The sequence below is a fragment of the Salmo salar genome, chromosome ssa01 (assembly GCF_905237065.1).
Source record: "Salmo salar chromosome ssa01, Ssal_v3.1, whole genome shotgun sequence".
Taxonomy (NCBI): Eukaryota; Metazoa; Chordata; class Actinopteri; order Salmoniformes; family Salmonidae; genus Salmo; species Salmo salar.
The window spans coordinates 44,285,539-44,305,522 of NC_059442.1; the positions used below are offsets into that span (position 1 = coordinate 44,285,539).

Here is a 19,984-nt window from a genome sequence, read left to right on the forward strand (position 1 = left end):
CCTGTGCAAAGAAAGGAGTGGGAAATCAGAACGAACAGTTATTTAGCCTATATTATTAGCCAAATGTATGACTATGCAATATACTCACCACATTATAGGAATAGTAGGCTATTTTACATCAGTCTGCACATGCGACGATAGATGCATGCAATGCTTTATCATTTAAGGTGACGTTTTTCGTGAAAAAAATATAGCTTCCTCAAACGTTTGACAGAATTATTATAATTTTGTGAGACGTGACTGGGGCAAATTGAAGGCGACAAGAAAGAGAGCAAAAGCCCTATTTTTTTGTTGTACTCTTTGCAGACAGAGAGCAATGCTGCGACCTAGTGGTTGTGGTCCGACGGTTGTGGTTCAACCTTGTTGTGACGCTACCTCACTTCCGTCCTGTACTACGAAAACATGGCGCACCGCAGCGGCGGAGGAGCTGGCTGTTTAAGAAGACAGTAAAGTCCATTCTTGACTGATTTTGATCAACCAGACCAGTCTATTATTTCGTCTGCAGGGACCAGGAACAGAGACGACGCTTTGTGAGAAATAAAAAGTAAATGTTCAATGTTTGTTAGAGCCAGCCAGTAGACATATTTGCTATCAAAGCCAGACAACAATCACAATGCACCTAGAAGCGGCACTGTGGTGTTGCCTACTCGTTACATTGTAGCGAAAATGTTGCAGTATGGGATTTCTACATTGCAGAGCCATTATTGACACTTAGTAGTTCGATAATCAATCAGTCAGCAGTTGTCATAATGTGAAGACAATTAGCAAGTTTACACCTAGGATTTAGAACGACAGGATAACGAAATTGCCCAACTACGACGTTTTATGGTAATCTGGCATAGACTTCAATGGTATAAGTAGATCCGACAGGTGTTTTTAAAAAATCCATGCGTGTCCATAACGTGGGTTTTTGCTTTGATTAACTAACCTCTAATCACTTTTATTGCATGGTTCTGCATAACTCAGTTCCCTCCAAAAATGGTGCAAACTTTCATCTGGGCATGCTTTACTCATCATAAGCATTACAGCAGTGAGTGACTTTCCTGACATCCTATGCTCTCCTAGGTTGCCATCATGAGCAACAGAAGGAAGCGTGCCCCACCGGTGAGGGTAGATGAGGAGGCCAAGAAGAAGCTGAACTGGAACATGCATGAGGACCGCAGGATTGAGACTCTACTCCAAGAAGAGGAAGACCAGATTCCAACCAGCTCATTTCTGTCCACCGGCCACCACATCCCAACTGCTTCCCTTCTCTTCACCGGCGACCAGATTTCTACCAGTTCCCTTCTTTCGACCACCCACCAGATCCCAACCGGTTCGCTTCTCTTGAGCGTCCAGGAGGACTGTGAGGCAAGCTGCTCCAGCTCAGGAGCTCTGTTGTCAGACCTAGGACTAGGAGAGGACCCCCAGCTCCCTGCTTCCTCCTCCACAGACACCTCCTCCACCTTCCTCTCCCTCACTGTGCTTCCTCTTTATGACCTGGCTCATATCTGGAAGTCTCTGATTGGGGAGTTCAGCCTCCGTCCTCCCCCTCTGTGGGTTAACCCCCCAGGCTGTGACCAGAGGGCCTTCACCCTTCGTAGGACAGGAGATCAGTTGTGCCTCAGTTTGACCAGCAGCAGCGAAGAGTGCAGTACTAGTACAGGAGGACTGGAGACGAGGCCTCTGGATAGGACCTGCCCAGTGGAGTGTTTCCTGGCTGGAGGGATAGTATTGGAGGAGCTGGACTGGCTACAGAAGAGAAGAGCTGTGCAGCTGTGTCATCAGCCAGGAGAGGATGAAATTAAGGTGTGCAGTTTCACTTTATATCCTCTGTGATCACTTGGAGAGTAGTGTCAATATTACACTTTTTCCAGTTCTTCACAAGTGCTTCAATGAAATGTGTAGTTTTTTTCAGCGTGGTGGCTGATGTAGTCACCCATCCATTGTGTTCGGCCGTTATGGTTATGAATATGGAATGAATTATTAAGTTGCCTTTTATTTTGCTGTTTATATTTCTGAAGAAGTGCAGTGGTGTTTTTTCTCCTGTGTTTGTTGGCCTTCCCACGGCAGGTGGGGATATATGTACTGGAATCGGGATTGGGAAAGCCTGAATTCCTCAGCGAGGGAAACGGACGGATCAGAAAGGCAAATCAACTGATACAGAAGTTAATGGAGTTTTACTATGACTTTATCATCCCTGGTAAGTAACTTGTATCTCTTCTTCTTCTTCCTCCTCCCTCTCCTCCTGGGTCGTTCCACCAATTCAGTGCCTTTTGAGAAGTGTAACATGGACATGTATTTTTTTATTTCACCTAATTTTAACATTCTGTCATAAATAGCACATGTTCAACTTAAAAAACAAACATGGTTTCCCATCTCAAGAGGTTCAATAAAAAAATGACTGTAGTAAATGTCTATTAAGTGCCAAATAAAGTAACAGGGTTGACCGTAACGGGGTTGATAATTTCATCTTAAATCCATCATAAAACCCCATGTGAAAGGGGGAATGGGAGCTTGTTGTGTGCGACAGGGAGTGGCAATTGAAGGCAAAAAAACGAACATTTCTAGCCTGTCTATCTATGGGTAACAGGGTTGTTTTCCACCACAAAACACCAGAAAAAAAAGAGTAGAACCAGCACACCTGCTTTTTAACTATGATTTGACTATTAAAATATTTAACAAGGAATAGTTTCACCATATTAAAATGAGAGTTCAGTTCACATAACAGGGTTGACCTTTAAATGAATTACTAATCACATTAAATAAATCATCTTCAGAAATTGTCAAAGCAACAACATAACTAGGGCTTTACAACAATGGTGAAAACCTGGATGCATTTTGAGGTTAAGTGGGTTAAAATCTAGAAAGTGCACGGAGGGGAGTCATAGAGGGTGCACGGAGAGGCATGTAAAAATGGCTGATTTTGGAGGCAGGTAGCCTAGCGGTTAAGAGCGATGGGCCGGTAACCGAAAGGTTGAATCCCCGAGCCGACTATGTGAAAAATCTGTCTGTAACCTTGAGCAAGGCACCTAACCCTAATTCCTCCAGTAAGTCGCTCTGGATAAGAGCGCCTGCTAAATGAATCAATTGTAAAAAATAAAATAACAAAAATGGCACTTTAGCTAGTCTTTATTCACAATAAAAATCTGATTTATTGAATTCTCCATGTGGTCTATATTAAAGGGCACTTCATTTAATATAACAGGCTATTAAAATTCAATATGTTGCACAATTTCTACTTAATATATCAAATGGACACAAAACGTACTCATTTCGTGGAACAACCCTCCTTACTTCTCCTCCTCAATTGACCCATGACACTCTGTGTACCATTTCTCTGTTCCCATGTTAGAAGTGGTGTCGACCGAGGAGGAGGAGTGTGACACTGACTTGGAGAGGCAGAACGTGGAGGAGCTGTATGATTACGTCAGACACCACCAGAGAGAGAACCAGGACCTGAGCATAGATGTACAGCACAAGGCTCTTATCCCAGTCCTCAGGCCATACCAGAGTCAGGCTGTTAACTGGATGCTGAGGAGAGAGAAGTACAGGAGCAGTAGCTCTTCTCAAGGTATTCATTCTCCCTGTAGGCAAAACTGGTTGAAATGAATCCATTTTGCCTGCCAGGTTGTACATTATGGAACTAATTCCAAATGGGGAAGTATTTTCTATTTTAATTATCCTGGACAACTGTAACAATATGTCATTTCCCCTTCCCAGAACAATCTCTAAATTTCCTATGGAGGGAGCTTGTCACATTGTGTGGGAAGAAGCTATTCTACAATCCATATACAGGCTGGTATGACCTTATCTACACATATCTTTATTATCAGACACTGGCAGATAACGCAAATCATAAACAAAGAAATATAATCAATCAGCCTCTGAACTGGGTTTAATACATTGTTATTACATGGATATCACGTTTTATTACAGTTTATATTATCAATGTCATGACCCTATCTCCCTGATGCAGCCTGATAGTTATTACAGTGTTTTTACTGTTTTTAAATACATACAAACATACATGGACCATTTCTTGTCTATTGCTCTAATTCTCCTTCCTCCCTGCAGCCTGATTCGAGAGTTCCCCCTGGCCGGGGTGGAGTGGCCTGGGGGGATCCTGGCTGATGAGATGGGCCTGGGGAAGACTGTGGAGGTCCTGGCTCTTATACTGAACAACAGCAGACAGGGCCTGAAGCAGGAGGCCCTCACCCTGCCTCTGGTGAGAACCATGTTATGATGGTGCTGGAAGGGGTGGCTGCCGTCTTATCGGCTCTTAACCAACCATGCTATTTAGTTGTTTTTTTTGCGTTGTTTCGTAACTTGTTTTGTACATAATGTTGCTGCTACCGTCTCTTATGACCGAAAAGAGCTTCCGGACATCAGAATTGCGATTACTCACCTCAGATTAGACAAAGAGTTTTTCTTCAATGAGTTGGAGGGTAGGGATATACTACAGACACCTGACCAGGCCCAGATCCCCATCATTCGCTGGAGAAGCAAACTGAGATTTTGCGGAAAAAGACCAGGGTGCCTTGTGAGGATCAGGCGACGAGTGGCTAATCTTCCTTTGCTTTCCGTCCTGCTAGCTAACGTTCAATCGCTGGAAAATAAATGGGACGAACTGAAAGCACGTATATCCTACCAACGGGACATTAAAAACAGTAATATCTTGTTTCACCGAGTCGTGGCTGAACGACGACATTAACCTCTTACATCTAGACGTTCCGCTAGCGGAACACCTGCTCCAATATCCAATGATAGGCGTGGCGCGAATTACAAATTCCTCAAAAATACAAAAACTTCAATTTTTCAACCATATGACTATTTCACAGCATTTTAAAGACAAGACTCTCCTTTATCTAACCACACTGTCCGATTTCAAAAAGGCTTTACAGCGAAAGCAAAACATTAGATTATGTCAGCAGAGTACCAAGCCAGAAATAATCAGACACCCATTTTTCAAGCTAGCATATAATGTCACAAAAACCCAGAAGACAGCTAAATGCAGCACTAACCTTTGATGATCTTCATCAGATGACACACCTAGGACATTATGTTATACAATACATGCATGTTTTGTTCAATCAAGTTCATATTTATATCAAAAAACAGCTTTTTACATTAGCATGTGACGTTCAGAACTAGCATACCCCCCGCAAACTTCCGGGGAATTTGCTAACAATTTACTAAATTACTCACGATAAACGTTCACAAAAAGCATAACAATTATTTTAAGAATTATAGATACAGAACTCCTCTATGCACTCGATATGTCCGATTTTAAAATAGCTTTTTGGTGAAAGCACATTTTGCAATATTCTAAGTACATAGCCCAGGCATCACGGGCTAGCTATTTAGACACCCGGCAAGTTTAGCACTCACCAATATCAGATTTACTATTATAAAAGTTTGATTACCTTTTGTTGTCTTCGTCAGAATGCACTCCCAGGACTGCTACTTCAATAACAAATGTTGGTTTGGTCCAAAATAATCCATCGTTATATCCGAATAGCGGCATTTTGTTCGTGCGTCCCAGACACTATCCGAATGGTAAAGAAGGGTCGCGCGCATGGCGCAATTCGTGACAAAAAAAAATCTAAATATTCCATTACCGTACTTCGAAGCATGTCAACCGCTGTTTAAAATCCATTTTTATGCCATTTTTCTCGTAAAAAAGCTATAATATTCCGACCGGGAATGTCCATTTAGCTAAACAGAGGAAAGAAAACAAAGCTTTCGGTCGACGCGGGCACGAGCCTGAGTCTCACAGTACTGTAACCAGCCACTACCCAAACGCGCTACTTTGTTTCAGCCAGAGCCTGCAAAGCCACGATTCACCATTTTGCCACCTTCTGAGAGCCTATGGCAGCCGTAGGAAGTGTCACGGGACAGCTAAAATCCTCACTCTTCAATAAACAGAGACAAGAAGAACGATACCTTGTCAGACAGGCCACTTCCTGCATGAAATCTTCTCAGGTTTTTGCCTGCCATATGAGTTCTGTTATACTCACAGACACCATTCAAACAGTTTTAGAAACTTTAGGGTGTTTCCTATCCAAAGCCAATAATTATATGCATATTCTAGTTACTGGGCAGGAGTAGTAACCAGATTAAATCGGGTACGTTTTTTATCCAGCCGTGAAAATACTGCCCCCTAGCCATAACAGGTTAAGAACATACAGCTGGCGGGTTATACACTCTATCAGCAGGATAGAACAGCAGCCTTTGGTAAGACACGTATGTAAACAACAGCTGGTGCGCAATATCTAAGGAAGTCTTATGGCTTTGCTTGCCTGAGGTAGAGTATCTCATGATAAGCTGTAGACCACACTATTTACCTAGAGAGTTTTCATCTGTATTTTTCGTAGCTGTCTACATACCACCACAGACCGATGCTGGCACTAAAACCGCACTCAGTGAGCTGTATAACGCCATAAGCAAACAGGAAAACACTCATCCAGAGGTGGCGCTCCTAGTGGCATGGGACTTTAATGCAGGGAAACGTAAATCAGTTTTACCTCATTTCTATCAGCATGTTAAATGTGCAACCAGAGTGGGAAAAAATCTTGACCACCTTTACTCCACACACAGAGACGCATACAAAACTCTCCCTCAACCTCCATTTGGCAAATCTGACCATAATGCTATCCTCCTGATTCCTGCTTACAAGCAAAAATTAAAGCAGGAAGCACCAGTGACTCGGTCTATAAAAAGTGGTCAGATGAAGCAGATGCTAAACTACAGGACTGTTTTGCTAGCACAGACTGGAATATGTTCCGGGATTCTTCCGATGGCTTTGAGGAGTACACCACATCAGTCACTGGCTTTATCAGTAAGTACATCGAGGCAACATTCGCACTGAGCTAAAGGGTAGAGCTGCCGCTTTCAAGGAGCAGGACTCTAACCTGGAAGCTTATAAGAAATCCCGCTATGCCCTCCGACGAACCATGAAACAGGCAAAGCGTCAATACAGGACTAAGATCGAATCGTACTACACCGACTCCGACACTCGTTGGATGTGGCAGGGCTTGCAACTATTACAGACTACAAAGGGAAGCACAGCCGAGAGCTGCCCAGCGACACGAGCCTACCAGACGAGCTAAATAACTTCAATGCTCGCTTTGAGGCAAGTAACACTAAAACATGCATGAGAGCAACAGCTGTTCCGGACGACTGTGTGATCACGCTCTCTGCAGCTGATGTGAGTAAGACCTTTTAAACAGGTCAACATTCACAAGGCCACAGGGCCAGACGAATTACCAGGACCTGTACTCCGAGCATGCGCTGACCAACTGGCAAGTGTCTTCACTGACATTTTCAACCTCTCCCTGTCTGAGTCTGTAATAGCAACATGATTCAAGCAGACCACCGTAGTCCTTGTGCCCAAGAACACTAAGGTAACCTGCCTAAATGATTACCGACCCGTAGCTCTCACATCTGTAGCCATGAAATGCTTTGAAAGGCTGGTCATGGCGCACATCAACACCATTATCCCAGAAACCCTAGGCCCACTGCAATTTGCATACTGCACCAACAGATCCACAGATGATGCAATCTCTATTGCACTCCACACTGCCCTTTCACACCTGGACAAAAGGAACACCTATGTGAGAATGCTATTCATTGACTACAGCTCAGCGTTCAACACCATAGTGCCCTCAAAGCTCAACACTAAGCTAAGGACCCTGGGACTAAACACCTCCCTCTGCAACTGGATCCTGGACTTCCTGACGGGCCGCCCCCAGGTGATAAGGGTAGGTAGCAACACATCCGCCATGCTGATCCTCAACACGGGGGCCCCTCAGCGGTGCGTGCTCAGTCCCTTCCTGTTCTCCCTGTTCACTCATGACTGCACGGCCAGGCACGACTCCAACACCATCATTAAAGTTTGCTGATGACGCAACAATGGTAGGCCTGATCACCGACAACAATGAGACGGTCTATAGGGAGGAGGTCAGAGACCTGGCCGTGTGGTGCAAGGACAACAACCTCTCCCTCAACGTGATCAAGACAAAGGAGATGATTGTGGACTACAAGAAAAGGAGGACCGAGCACACCCCCATTCTCATCGACGGGGCTGTAGTGGAGCAGGTTGAGAGCTTCAAGTACCTTGGCGTCCACATCACCAACAAACTAACATGGTCCAAGCACAGCAAGACAGTCGTGAAGAGAACACAACAAAATATATTCCCCCTCAGGAGACTGAAAAGATTTGGCATGGGTCCTCAGATCCTCAAAAGGTTTTACAGCTGCACCATCGAGAGCATCCTGACTGGCTGCATCACTGCCTGGTATGGCAACTGCTCGGCCTTCGACCACAAGGCACTACAGAGGGTAGTGCGAACGGCCCAGTTCATCACCGGGGCCAAGCTTCCTACCATCCAGGACCTGTATACCAGGCGGTGTCAGAGGAAGGCCCTAGAAATTGTCAAAGACTCCAGCCACCCTAGTCATAGACTGTTCTCTCTGCTGCCGCACGGCAAGCGGTACCGGAGCGCCAAGTCTTGGTCGAAGAGGCTTCTAAACATCTTCTACCCCCCCAAGCCATAAGACTCCGGAACAACTAATCAAATGGCTACCCAGACTATTTTCATTGCCCCCCTCCCCTTCTACGCTGCTGCTACTCTTTTATTATCTATGCATAGTCACTTTACATGTACATATTACCTCAATTACCTCTACACCGGTGCCCCCACACATTGACTCTGTACAGGTACCCCCTGTATATAGCCTCGCTATTGTTATTTACAGCTGCTCTTTGATATTTGTTATTCTGATCTCTTACTTTTTTTTTGGGGGGGGGGTATTTTCTTAAAACTGCATTGTTGGTGAAGGGCTTGTAAGTAAGCATTTAACTGTAAGGTCTACATCTGTTGTATTCGGCGCATGTGACAAATAGGAGGGCATCAAATGGCACTTTGACTTTCTCTCCTGTCTTGACTTTATTGGCACGTCAGAGATGGGATTTTTTTTTTTTCAAAGATACTCCCATTAATTGATGAACGCATAGGGTTGTCTCTCTTGTGATTTTCAGGGAAAGTCAGTGAATTATTTTGTACCACCTCCACGACCAGAAGAAGAGGAGATGCATATTATTCACTGCAAGTCAGAGGCTCAACCTAAAGTGAAAATATCCTACCCAAGTAAGTCACTGTTGATGTTGGCTACATCTTTTAAAATGAGCATTTTGATGTTTTCTTTACAACCTGTTGTGTGTTATCTCTGTGCAGCTGTGCGTGTGATGCTGCTCACGGCAATAAAAGAGATGAGGGTTGGTAAAGGAGCATCGGTCAACGCCATCTTTGCGTACATTCGCACCACATACCGGTACGACCTCTTGAAGAACCGTAACCACATCAAGAGGGCCCTTGGCAAGCTGCTGGACGAGGAACTAGTAGAGAGAGTCAAAGGTCGCGGTCTGGCCGGATCCTTTAAACTGGGGAAGAAATACAAGGAAACCAAGAAGAAGACCACCACGGCCAAGTCTGTACGTATTGGAGCCCTTGCAGAAATACATATAGTCTTCTCAGTTACACTATCTTCCATAAGATGTAGAGAGTTTGATTATAATACCCTCACTGTGTAAGCCTCAAATTTGTTTTTCTGTTCTTCTAATGGCATGCACTGCGTTCAGATTACTGCTGTTAAACCCATTGATGGTCTTTAATGGTGTTTGGTTTGGTTTTGCAGCAGAGTCCCTCCGGAGACGGTGGGCCCAGGAGAACTTCACTAAGGCGAGCAGGGAAGAAGGGGAAGACCTCTTATAAAGACCCTGATACCCCAGACCTCTCTCCTTCAGAGGATATTAGCCAGAGCTGCCTGTCCCCTGACTGTCCACTTTCTGTTGAGGACAGTAAAGATGAACAGCAGGATGGACGCCTTGAGAAGGAGCAGGAGGGACGCAGCGACACGCTAAGCGCCTCACAGGAGCTGTCACCTGTTGCGAAGGCAGATCGTCCTGAGGAGGACGACAAAGAGACACTCCACAACTCCCAGGAACAGGAGACGGAGAGAGTGGATAAAGTGGAAGATGCCCCTGAAGAGAGTAAGCAGCAACCAGGGCCACCTGTCACTCCGGAAATGCCGCCGGCCACCCGGGTGTCGTTCACCCCCTTCAACACCCCAGACTACCGCTTTGAGTGTATCTGTGGCGAGCTGGGTCTCATCGACTACAAGGCCCGGGTGCAGTGTCTCAACTGCCAGCTGTGGCAGCATGCAGAGTGTGTGAACTACAAGGAGGAAAGCCTAGACACCACACCGTTCTACTGTCCTCACTGCCTGGTGGCCATGACACCTGTCCCTACAGGAGCTACCCTCATCATCTCCCCTTCGTCCATCTGTCATCAGTGGGTTGAGGAGATCAACAAACACATCAGCTCCTCATCACTACGAGTACTGGTAAGGACTTTTATAGGTCTGCACTAAACAGTTATATTACAGTTGAACTTTTACAAATAGTTTGGAATCTTAATTGTTAGCTTATGTTCGTTTATAAATCTGTAATTAAACAGTTATGTAACTTGATGGAAAGTGCTGCCGACACTGCTGTTTGTAGTAGCTGACATTGACCTGAGTTGCTCCACCCATCCTGCGTTGGTCCATCCTTCCATTAATCCTTCCATCCTCCCTCCATCCCTCCCACCGTCCCAAGGTGTACCAGGGGGTGAAGAAGCATGGTTTCATCCAGCCTCACATGCTGGCTGAGCAGGATGTGGTCATCACCACCTATGACGTGCTGCGCTCGGAGCTGAACTACGTAGACATCCCCCACAGCAACAGTAAGGATGGCCGGCGCTTTCGCAACCAGAAGCGATACATGGCTGTTCCCAGCCCCCTAGTGGCCGTGGAGTGGTGGCGCATCTGTCTGGACGAGGCCCAGATGGTGGAATGCACCACTGCCAAGGTGAGACGCGTGGAAAGAGAATAATAATTATGGGCGGGGGTATCCTCAAGGTTGGAGAGACTGGTCGGAAACTGGAGTGCTCTTCAGATGCCATAAATGTAAACGCAACAAGCAAGATGGTATTCCTACAATTTTCGTCAATTACCCTTGTGCTTTTTAGCATCTATGCTATTGTTTCCATTGTTACAGATTGTTGATTGTTGTTATTCTTCATCAGGCAGCAGAAATGGCTCTGCGTCTCTCGTCGGTCAACCGTTGGTGTGTCAGTGGAACTCCTGTGCAGAGAGGCCTGGAAGGTGAACTCCTAAATTCACATTTATAATTCATTGACACCTACAGTAGTTTTCAATAGTTACCATACCATGCTTCCTCGGTCTTCACTTGACTGATCTGTCTCTGATCTGTCCAGATCCGTCTTGCCTTGTCCTGTTCTTAACCCTAACCTGACAGAATGCTTTGTTCCTAACAGATCTGTATGGTCTGGTTCTGTTCTTGGGGGTCGACCCCTACTGGGTCAAGTACTGGTGGGACCAGCTGCTCTACCGACCCTACCGCCGCGGAAACACAGAGCCACTCTACAACCTGATTGGTCAGCTGCTGTGGCGATCGGCCAAGAAAGATGTCATTGATCAGGTAGGTTGGATAATAACACATTTTGTAGGATACAAATGTCTTCGTAACATATCAAGTGCCTAGTCTAGTGCCTTATCAGGTCATCATTGTGAAATATAATGTGTTTCCAATAGCTTACCTGGTTTAATGAGGTAAAGTAAGTTTTGCCTTTCTAGATTCACAAGTATCACTTTTGACTGTTTTCCAGATTCAGATTCCCCCTCAGACAGAAGAGGTCCACTGGCTGCAGTTCTCTCCAGTGGAGGGTCACTTCTACCACCGGCAGCATGAGGTGTGTTCCCAGGATGCCCTGGTTAAGCTGAGGAAGATCCAGGACTGGAGCCTGAAGCTGGGCAGCCTGGACAGACGCACGGTCAACACCATCCTGTACCCCCTGCTCAGACTCCGTCAAGCCTGCTGCCACCCACAGGCTGTCAGGGGAGAGTTCCTGCCCTTCCAGAAGAGGTAAAGGTTTAAAGATATAAAAAATATATCTCGTCCAGGAGACGTGGGTATGATGAGCCTGACTCTGTTACTGTTTTAGATTTAAAAAAGAAGATTTGCACTTGAAATTGAAGTGTAAATGTTTGGACTCTGGACTTAATCGTGCAATTAAAAAAAAAAAAGTTTTACCTTTACTGTGTTACAAGGCCCCATTCACTGTGTAAAGCAGGGTGGGGTTGGGTGGCCAATAGAAAAGCTATTGTCTGGTCATGCTGTCTTTAGCGACTGAAATGTTCTTTCTTATGTATCAGTTGGTTCGCACAGAGCCCAAATTACTAGCTGGTAATTGGATGGCTTCACACATAGAGATAAATAGTATCAATGGCCTCACGTTTGTTTGTTAGTTGATAGATAAAGCCCTACAGTTTGTCTGGGTCGCTGGTGCGGTGTTGTTTTGTTTGGTTCTGTTTGCCAGTTGGTGAGGTCTTACCTTCAATGTGTTTCAGCGCTGTTTGGTTTTGTTGGTTAATAAAGGATGCCTAAAGTGGGTTTCAGTCTCTGGTGCTGCGGTTTGGTTGTGTGTAGATTGACCTTTAGTGACTAACGGATCCTATGACCTAATGCCCCTAAAACAGCACCATGACGATGGAGGAGCTGCTCAAGTCCCTGCAGAAGAAATGTCGAGTGGAATGCGAAGAGGTTCACAGACAATTGGTGTGCGCCCTCAACGGCCTGGCAGGCATCCACATCATCAGAGGTAGACAACAAAACTCCTCCTCGCTACCTCTCCAGTGGTTCTGTCTCCTTGTCTCTTTCCCATGGGAAACTGACCGGGGAGACTGTGACATCATTGATCTGTGCTTCTCCCTATAATAAGGAGCATCCTTTATGCTAGTGCTGTGTGTGGTAGTATGGCATGACGCATGAAAGTGCTGTATAACACAGAGCGGTGTAGCTTTAACGAGGGCTGGTGTCGTTGTCGGTATTGCCACCTGTAGATGAGTTTGGTGAGGCAGTGGAAATGTACAGAGAAGTCCTGAGGTCTTCAGAGGAACACAAAGGACGACTGAAGACTGATTCACTGCAGGTATGCACTACAATCACGCAGCCGACGTCTAAAGGCCCATTGTAGACGATCAAAACCTATTCAACATCAGATTTGCAACCTTTCTGCTCATATTAACTCTCTCTTTTGTATGTGCCTTCTGCTTGATGCTGATTAGCAACAGAAGGAAACCCCTTCTGAGGTCCTGAATGTTTCTATTTCATCTTTTTGTTTCTGTGTTTTTATAAACAGAGGCTGCATGCCACACACAACCTAATGGAGCTGCTCAATGCAAAACACTCTGGGATACCGCCCACTCTGAGAGACGACCGGCTGAAAGAGGAGGTGAAACACCTGCTGATGATGGTGTCGTGTTCGGTTCCTCCCTGAGCCCGATCACCGCTTTGTGTTTCTATGACGTGGCCAAAGAAACCTAAAAGTCTTTCACTTTCCTAGGATTCGGCCTTCCTGTGTACTATCATGTCTTTCCAATTATACAGTTGTGCGTGAATGCTCGTAGAATATGTATGTATGTATATGTGTGTTATCTATATAGGCAGAGCAGCTGAGGCAGCACTACATGACCAAACACAACGCCGAGGTGTCTGAGGCCTACCAGAATCTACAGCCTGTACTGCAGAACATCAAGGAGCTCAAACGCAAAGTAAGAGACCCTCTTGTGCACAGTGCCGTTGATTAGTTTGACAAATTTAAGCAGCGCTTTCAGTGGAGGTAGGGATTTTAACCAATAGATTTGTAGTGGTTCTGTAGTGGGGGTTAGTGGGTGTTAAATCTGCTCTTTCCATTTCCAGCTGTGTCGGTCTCCAGAATCAAATCGAATAGCTAGCTAGTGTACGCAAGATTTGGTTCTGGGTTCCAAGATTAAGAGCCCCTTAACCTAAACATCACCCAGCTGTTGCATTATCCTATATGCACACGTGTCTGTGTCTGTACTTGCCCCCTATATGACTGTCTCCTCTCATCGCTGTTCTCTATGCCAGGTCAATCTACGATCCCCCTGGTGGCTGGACGTGGTACAGCGGGCCATACAGCACAACGTCGATGACGACCTGGTTTCCCGCATCCAGAACGAACTGACCTGCAGCTACAAACAGCAGGCCAACAAGTTCTCCATGGCTGACAAGTATTTGGATTTGAATTGACTAAATTTATAACAATAAATTGTTATACCGTGTTAGTTTTGGCAGCTACAGTATTTTAGATTTAGTCTTAGTCACATTTTAGCCATTTCATCCTTCGCTAGTTGTAGTTATTATCAGTCGACTAAATCTCTGGACAATTTTAGTCTAGTTTTAGTCACAGCCATTTTAGTCACATAATAGTCAGTGCATTTTATTATATTAAATAATGACTATTTAGGCTACCTCTAACTTCTATCATGTGCACATTCAGATAGCCTTGTCCAGCTAGGATGACTGTCCCCTCGTATACCTTAGCTGGCAACATTCATTATTTACAGTCATTATTTACATATATTTTCTACGGTTTTTCACAAGAGCTTCACAAAGCACATCTGTTAATCACAGGCAGCAACCTAACAGGAGTTATTCATTAAGGCCTCTAGGGCTCTCTGTTTGTAAGGCATGGATATAATATGCCTCTCTGTAACAGCAATATTTTCTCAGTCACCGCCTCTCTTAAGTAGCTGTACAACTTCTAAGCCCTGGAGCCTCAGTTCGCAACATGGCACCCATCTTGTCCGACCGCATTAGTGTCTGGCTACAGGGGACTTCTCGTCACCAATTCTGATGTTGCTCTTATGCTCTGTACTATGAACTTTCGATTGTCTGTTAGATTTTCCAACATAATAATAGCCACTTCAGTAAATAGACCGCACATTTCATTCTTCAGGAAATTCTACCCTTGACTTACATTTTCTTTCCCGTGTGAGGATGAAGGAAGAAATTACCCTTGATCGTCGCGTTACGGTTCACACAATTATGACATGGAAAATTGCCTGAGGGGAGGATAGATCAAACATTCTGAGAGGGTACATATTCATCTGCTCTTACCAGTCTCTCCCTTAGGTTTCTAGCACGTTTAAAAGCGAATCGAGGGATTTTCTGAAAAGCCTGGTCCGCAGAGGTGTCCCTAGACAGGACATGCCAATGCTTTTGTATTTTTTATTTTATTTATTTGTATTTAACCCCCTTTTTCTTCCCAATTTCGATCTTGTCTCATCGCTGCAACTCCCCAACGGGCTCGGGAGGCAAAGGTCGAGTCATGCGTGTTCTGAAACATGACCCGCCATCAACGCTTCTTAACACCCGCCCGCTTAACCCGGAAGCCAGCTGCTCCAATGTGTCGGGGGAAACACTGTTCAACTGATGACCGAAGTCAGCCTGCATGCGCCCGGCCCGCCACACGGAGTCGCTAGAGCGCTATGAGCCAACTAAAGCCCCCCCCGGCCAAATCTGGACGACGCTGGGCCAATTGTGTGCCGCCCTGTGGGACTCCAAATCATGGCTGGTTGTGACACAGTCTGGGATCGAACCCGGGTCTGTAGTGACGCCTTAGACCGCTGAGATATTTAACAGCCTAAGAGATGTGGGAATAAGTAGACACAAATACAGTAGGTTGATCATTAGAAAGGTGTCACAGCTGTCGTGGAAGATAGAATGGGACCAAGGCGCAGCGGGTTGCGTGCTCAACATATTTATTATAACAATGAGAACTCCACGAAAAAACAATAAACAAACTAACGACAGGAACAGAGTAGCAGGCTCAACAAAAAGCAGTGCTAACAAATAACTACCCACAAGTGACAAACAAAACACACACCTACTTATAGGACTCCCAATCAGAGGCAACTAGAAACACCTGCCTCCAATTGAGAGTCCAGCACCCAACCTACACATAGAAAAACTAACCTAGAACATACCCATAGAAATACAAACATAAACCAGTGACCAACAAACCCCGTAATACATAAATCAACTACCCTCTGCCACGTCCTGACCAAACTACAATAACAAAATATCCTCTATACTGGTCAGGATGTGACAAAAGGGCAGGTTTAAGCGTCAATAAGCTGTACTGTGTAACATTGCTTACTTAAGAAACACAAACTTGTTTTTCAAGTTCATCGTCAGTATTACATATTCTTCAGCTGGCTGTAAGGTAGACTACGTCTAAGAGTAGACAGATGCTAACTTGAATAATGCAGGAAATTGTTTCTATCAGTATTCTTGTGATGTACACTCGTCTGAAGTCCATTGTCTTTGCGAATCAGTATATAAAAAAAAATAGACAGTTTCCTCAATGGATTCCAGAGTGAATTTTATAGTAGGCAAACTGGAATTCATGTATAGTCTGAACTCACATGTCCCACTCCAAATGAAGAATAAACATCATCAATATAACGGAACCTATATTTCAAAAGGGGGGAAAACGAATGACCATTAAAAACAAAATCTTCTTCAAGCTTCCCTATGAACAAATGTGCGTAATTCGGTATGAATGGGGACCCCATCGCAGTGCCCTGTGACTGGATGTAGAAATCATTCTCAAACTTCGTCGTTTTTGAGCCAGTTCACATAAAAAGTCAGTAGGGGGCACCTGTTCATCTCTCTTGTACATGAATATCTCCCCCATATTAGTATATAAACTGGTCACATTGATAAGATATGCTTTATTAGTCCATACAAGATGGAAAACTGTTTTCTGCTTTTTATCCAACCGCCCTAATTTACACACACATCCACACATCCGGCTGGAGAAGAAGGCAGCCTATTAGGGGGTTAAGTTCCTTGCTCAAGGGAACATCGGCGGTAGGTGGCACCTGAGATATTGATGCCAGTAACCCTCTGGTTGCCACCTCACTCCGGACAGATTTCTTCAGTAGTGGGATTCGAACAGGCAACCCTCCGGATGCTGGCCCGCTTCTCTAACCTCGAAGCTACCACCGCCCATTTTCTGAGTCAGCGATACCAAGGCATTATTGACTCAGACATTGTGCATAGAATGTCTGAGTCAGCAATGCCTTGTATAGAGTTCAGTTAAGGAAGTCCGTTGTATCCCTTAAATATGAAGGTAACAGCCGGCTTGATGTGATAATCCTAACATGGAGACAAGGCTTCAGTGGCTGACTGAGTGCCAGCAGCAATGTGACGTCTGGGAACAGGTTCTTGGCAACTCTTGTGAATTTTTTTAATTGTATAAAATTGAGGTCAGAGAACGTGTTACTGTAACATGAAGTTAGACTCATTTTTTTGTGGGATTGCTAATAGCATTGTCCAAAATAACTTTGGAATTCACCCAAAAACTTGGAGGTAGGATCACAACTCAAGGGGGAACTCAAGTCTCTGTTGCTTAATTGATTCAGTATTTCTCTTCTATATGATTCCTTTTTTTGAAGAACAGTTGCGCCCCCTTTATCTGCAGGTTTGATAACCACACTGTCATCTTTGGATAGGGAGCGTAAAGCTTGCCGCTCACCAAATGACAGGTTCTAATAAACATTTCTGAACTTCATCAGGAACAGAAAGAGATGACGCATGCTGGTCAACTATACTCAACTATACTCAAAAATACTCAATTCAAATATTTAACATTCTTGAAAATATATGTTATACATCAAAATAAAGCTTAACTTCTTGTTAATCCAGCCGCCGTGTCAGATTTCAAAAAGGCTTTACGGCGAAAGCAAACCATGCGATTATCTGAGGACAGCGCCCCGCATACAAAAGTATGAAAATCATATTTCAACCAGTCAGGTGCGACACAAAAGTCAGAAATAGCGATATAAAAAATGCCTTACCTTTGATGATCTTCATATGGTTGCACTCACAAGACTCCCAGTTACACAATAAATGTTAGTTTTGTTCGATAAAGTCCCTCTTTATATTCAAAAACGTCAGTTTTGTTGGCGCGTTTTGTTCAGTAATCCAATGGCTCAAAGGCAGTCACAACAGGCAGACGAAAAATCCAAATAGTATCCGATGTTTATAATCAATCCTCAGGTTGTTTTTAGCCTAAATAATCGATAAGATTTCAACCGGACAATAGCGTCATCAATATAAAAGAACAACAAGAAAGGCGCGCTCTCGGTCGGGCGCAAAAACAGGTCTGGCGACTTCCTGGTGTCCACTCACTCAAAGTGGTCTTACTCCCTCATTTTTCAGAATACAAGCCTGAAACAATTTCTAAAGACTGTTGACATCTAGTGGAAGCCATAGGAAGTGCAATTTGAGACCTAAGTCAATGGATACTGTAATGGCGTTCAATAGAAAACTACAAACATAAAGAAATCCCACTTCCTGGATGGATTTTTCTCAGGTTTTCGCCTGCCATATCAGTTCTGTTATACTCACAGACATTATTTTAACAGTTTTGGAAACTTTGTAGTGTTTTCTATCCAAATCTACCAATTATATACAGATCCTAGCTTCTGGGCCTGAGTAGCAGGAAATTTACTTTGGGCACGCTTTTCATCCGGAGGGGAAAATAGTGCCCCCTACACTAGTGAGGTTAAACTGTGTCGTTGTCTTAGGACTGGTGATAAGGCCCCTGTAGCCAGACACTTTAATGCAGTAAGACATGATGTGTGCCAACTGAGGTTCCAGGGCTTAGAAGTTGTACAGCCACTTAGGAGAATAACTAATAGAGAGAAATTGCTGTTACAGAGAGGCATATTATATCCATGCCTTACAAACAGAGCCCTAGAAGCCTTAAGAAATCCTGTTAGGTTGCTGCCTGTGAGCAAAGGGCATTTTTTTTTTTGGGGGGGGATTTTGACGCTCTTGTGAAAAACAATAGAAAATGTATGTAAATAATGAATGTGAAAAAGAAGGAAGCTGTACTACAATGTGACATCATCTACTATATAAATATGGGTGGATGTCTATCATTCTCCAAACGCTGACGAAGGCGCCGGCCGAAACGCGACCGTTTTGTTTTGACCTGTGCTGCTAAAAAATAAGACATTAACATGTCAGTGACTGCAGGTTTTTCCTTTCTTCCGGTATATTCCTTTTGATCCCAGCACCCAAAGCTGAGAACACCATTTTCTCTTTTTAATATTGTAACCAATGTCAGACATAATTAACCATATAGGCTAAAAGGCAGGGGTCGCAACAGTGATTGTTTTTTGGGGGGGTGTGGTTTTTTTTTTAAGACAATCACCAGGAACTCATCAAAATAATGTAATTTAGTATTCACACAAATAAAAAAAGAGACTTGATCGTGTCTCAATGTAATCAAGGTATGAAATTATGGTATTTGAAAAGAGCAGTCTTTTTTGGGGCTTGGTTGTGGTCAATTTCCAGTATACAAATGATTATTATTTATCCCCCCATCTAGTTGCCTATCCCTGCTATAAAGCCTCAATCAGACCGCGCAACTCATAGATGTAAATTCTGCCATGAGAGGATTGCATGAAATAGTCTCAACAGATGAAAATGATGTCAAATTAAATGTCCATTAGTCTCACGTGGAATTATTATGTACTATATATAATTATTTTTTCTTTTTTTTTAGGGTATATCGTTATTGTCACAGTTTTAGTCCTTGTTGACAAGTATGTTTTCATTAGTTGGAATATATGACACTTACAGCGACTTACAGTGAGGGAAAAAAGTAATTGATCCCCTGCTGATTTTGTGCGTTTGCCCACTGACAAAGAAATGATCAGTCTATAATTTTAATGGTAGGTTTATTTGAACAGTGGGAGACAGAATAACAACAAAAAATATCCAGAAAAACGCATGTCAAAAATGTTATAAATTGATTTGCATTTTAATGAGTGAAATAAGTATTTGACCCCCTCTCAATCAGAAAGATTTCTGGCTCCCAGGTGTCTTTTATACAGGTAACGAGCTGAGATTAGGAGCACACTCTTAAAGGGAGTGCTCCTAATCACAGCTTGTTACCTGTATAAAAGAAACCTGTCTACAGAAGCAATCAATCAATCAGATTCCAAACCCTCTACCATGGCCAAGACCAAAGAGCTCTCCAAGGATGTCAGGGACAAG

At 44.1% G+C, this 19,984-nt stretch overlaps 1 protein-coding gene across 2 annotated transcripts in view; it reads left to right on the forward strand.

Moving 5' to 3' along the window:
- The first annotated feature begins 379 nt into the window (after positions 1-379).
- shprh (SNF2 histone linker PHD RING helicase) overlaps positions 380-19,984 on the forward strand; it is a 34,667-nt gene continuing 15,062 nt past the window's right edge. Inside the window, exons 1-18 of one of the 2 annotated variants that reach the window (XM_014197079.2) lie at positions 380-544; positions 1,066-1,788; positions 2,053-2,182; positions 3,335-3,553; positions 3,703-3,781; positions 4,057-4,207; positions 9,023-9,131; positions 9,219-9,475; positions 9,679-10,386; positions 10,640-10,891; positions 11,109-11,187; positions 11,361-11,524; positions 11,712-11,968; positions 12,583-12,704; positions 12,946-13,034; positions 13,245-13,337; positions 13,549-13,656; positions 13,994-14,136. In XM_014197079.2, the coding sequence (XP_014052554.2) occupies positions 1,075-1,788; positions 2,053-2,182; positions 3,335-3,553; positions 3,703-3,781; positions 4,057-4,207; positions 9,023-9,131; positions 9,219-9,475; positions 9,679-10,386; positions 10,640-10,891; positions 11,109-11,187; positions 11,361-11,524; positions 11,712-11,968; positions 12,583-12,704; positions 12,946-13,034; positions 13,245-13,337; positions 13,549-13,656; positions 13,994-14,136 (3,674 nt within the window). In that variant the 5' untranslated portion in view covers positions 380-544; positions 1,066-1,074. The remainder of the gene's footprint in view (positions 545-1,065; positions 1,789-2,052; positions 2,183-3,334; positions 3,554-3,702; positions 3,782-4,056; positions 4,208-9,022; positions 9,132-9,218; positions 9,476-9,678; positions 10,387-10,639; positions 10,892-11,108; positions 11,188-11,360; positions 11,525-11,711; positions 11,969-12,582; positions 12,705-12,945; positions 13,035-13,244; positions 13,338-13,548; positions 13,657-13,993; positions 14,137-19,984) is intronic. The other variant, XM_014197086.2, reaches the window with a different exon arrangement.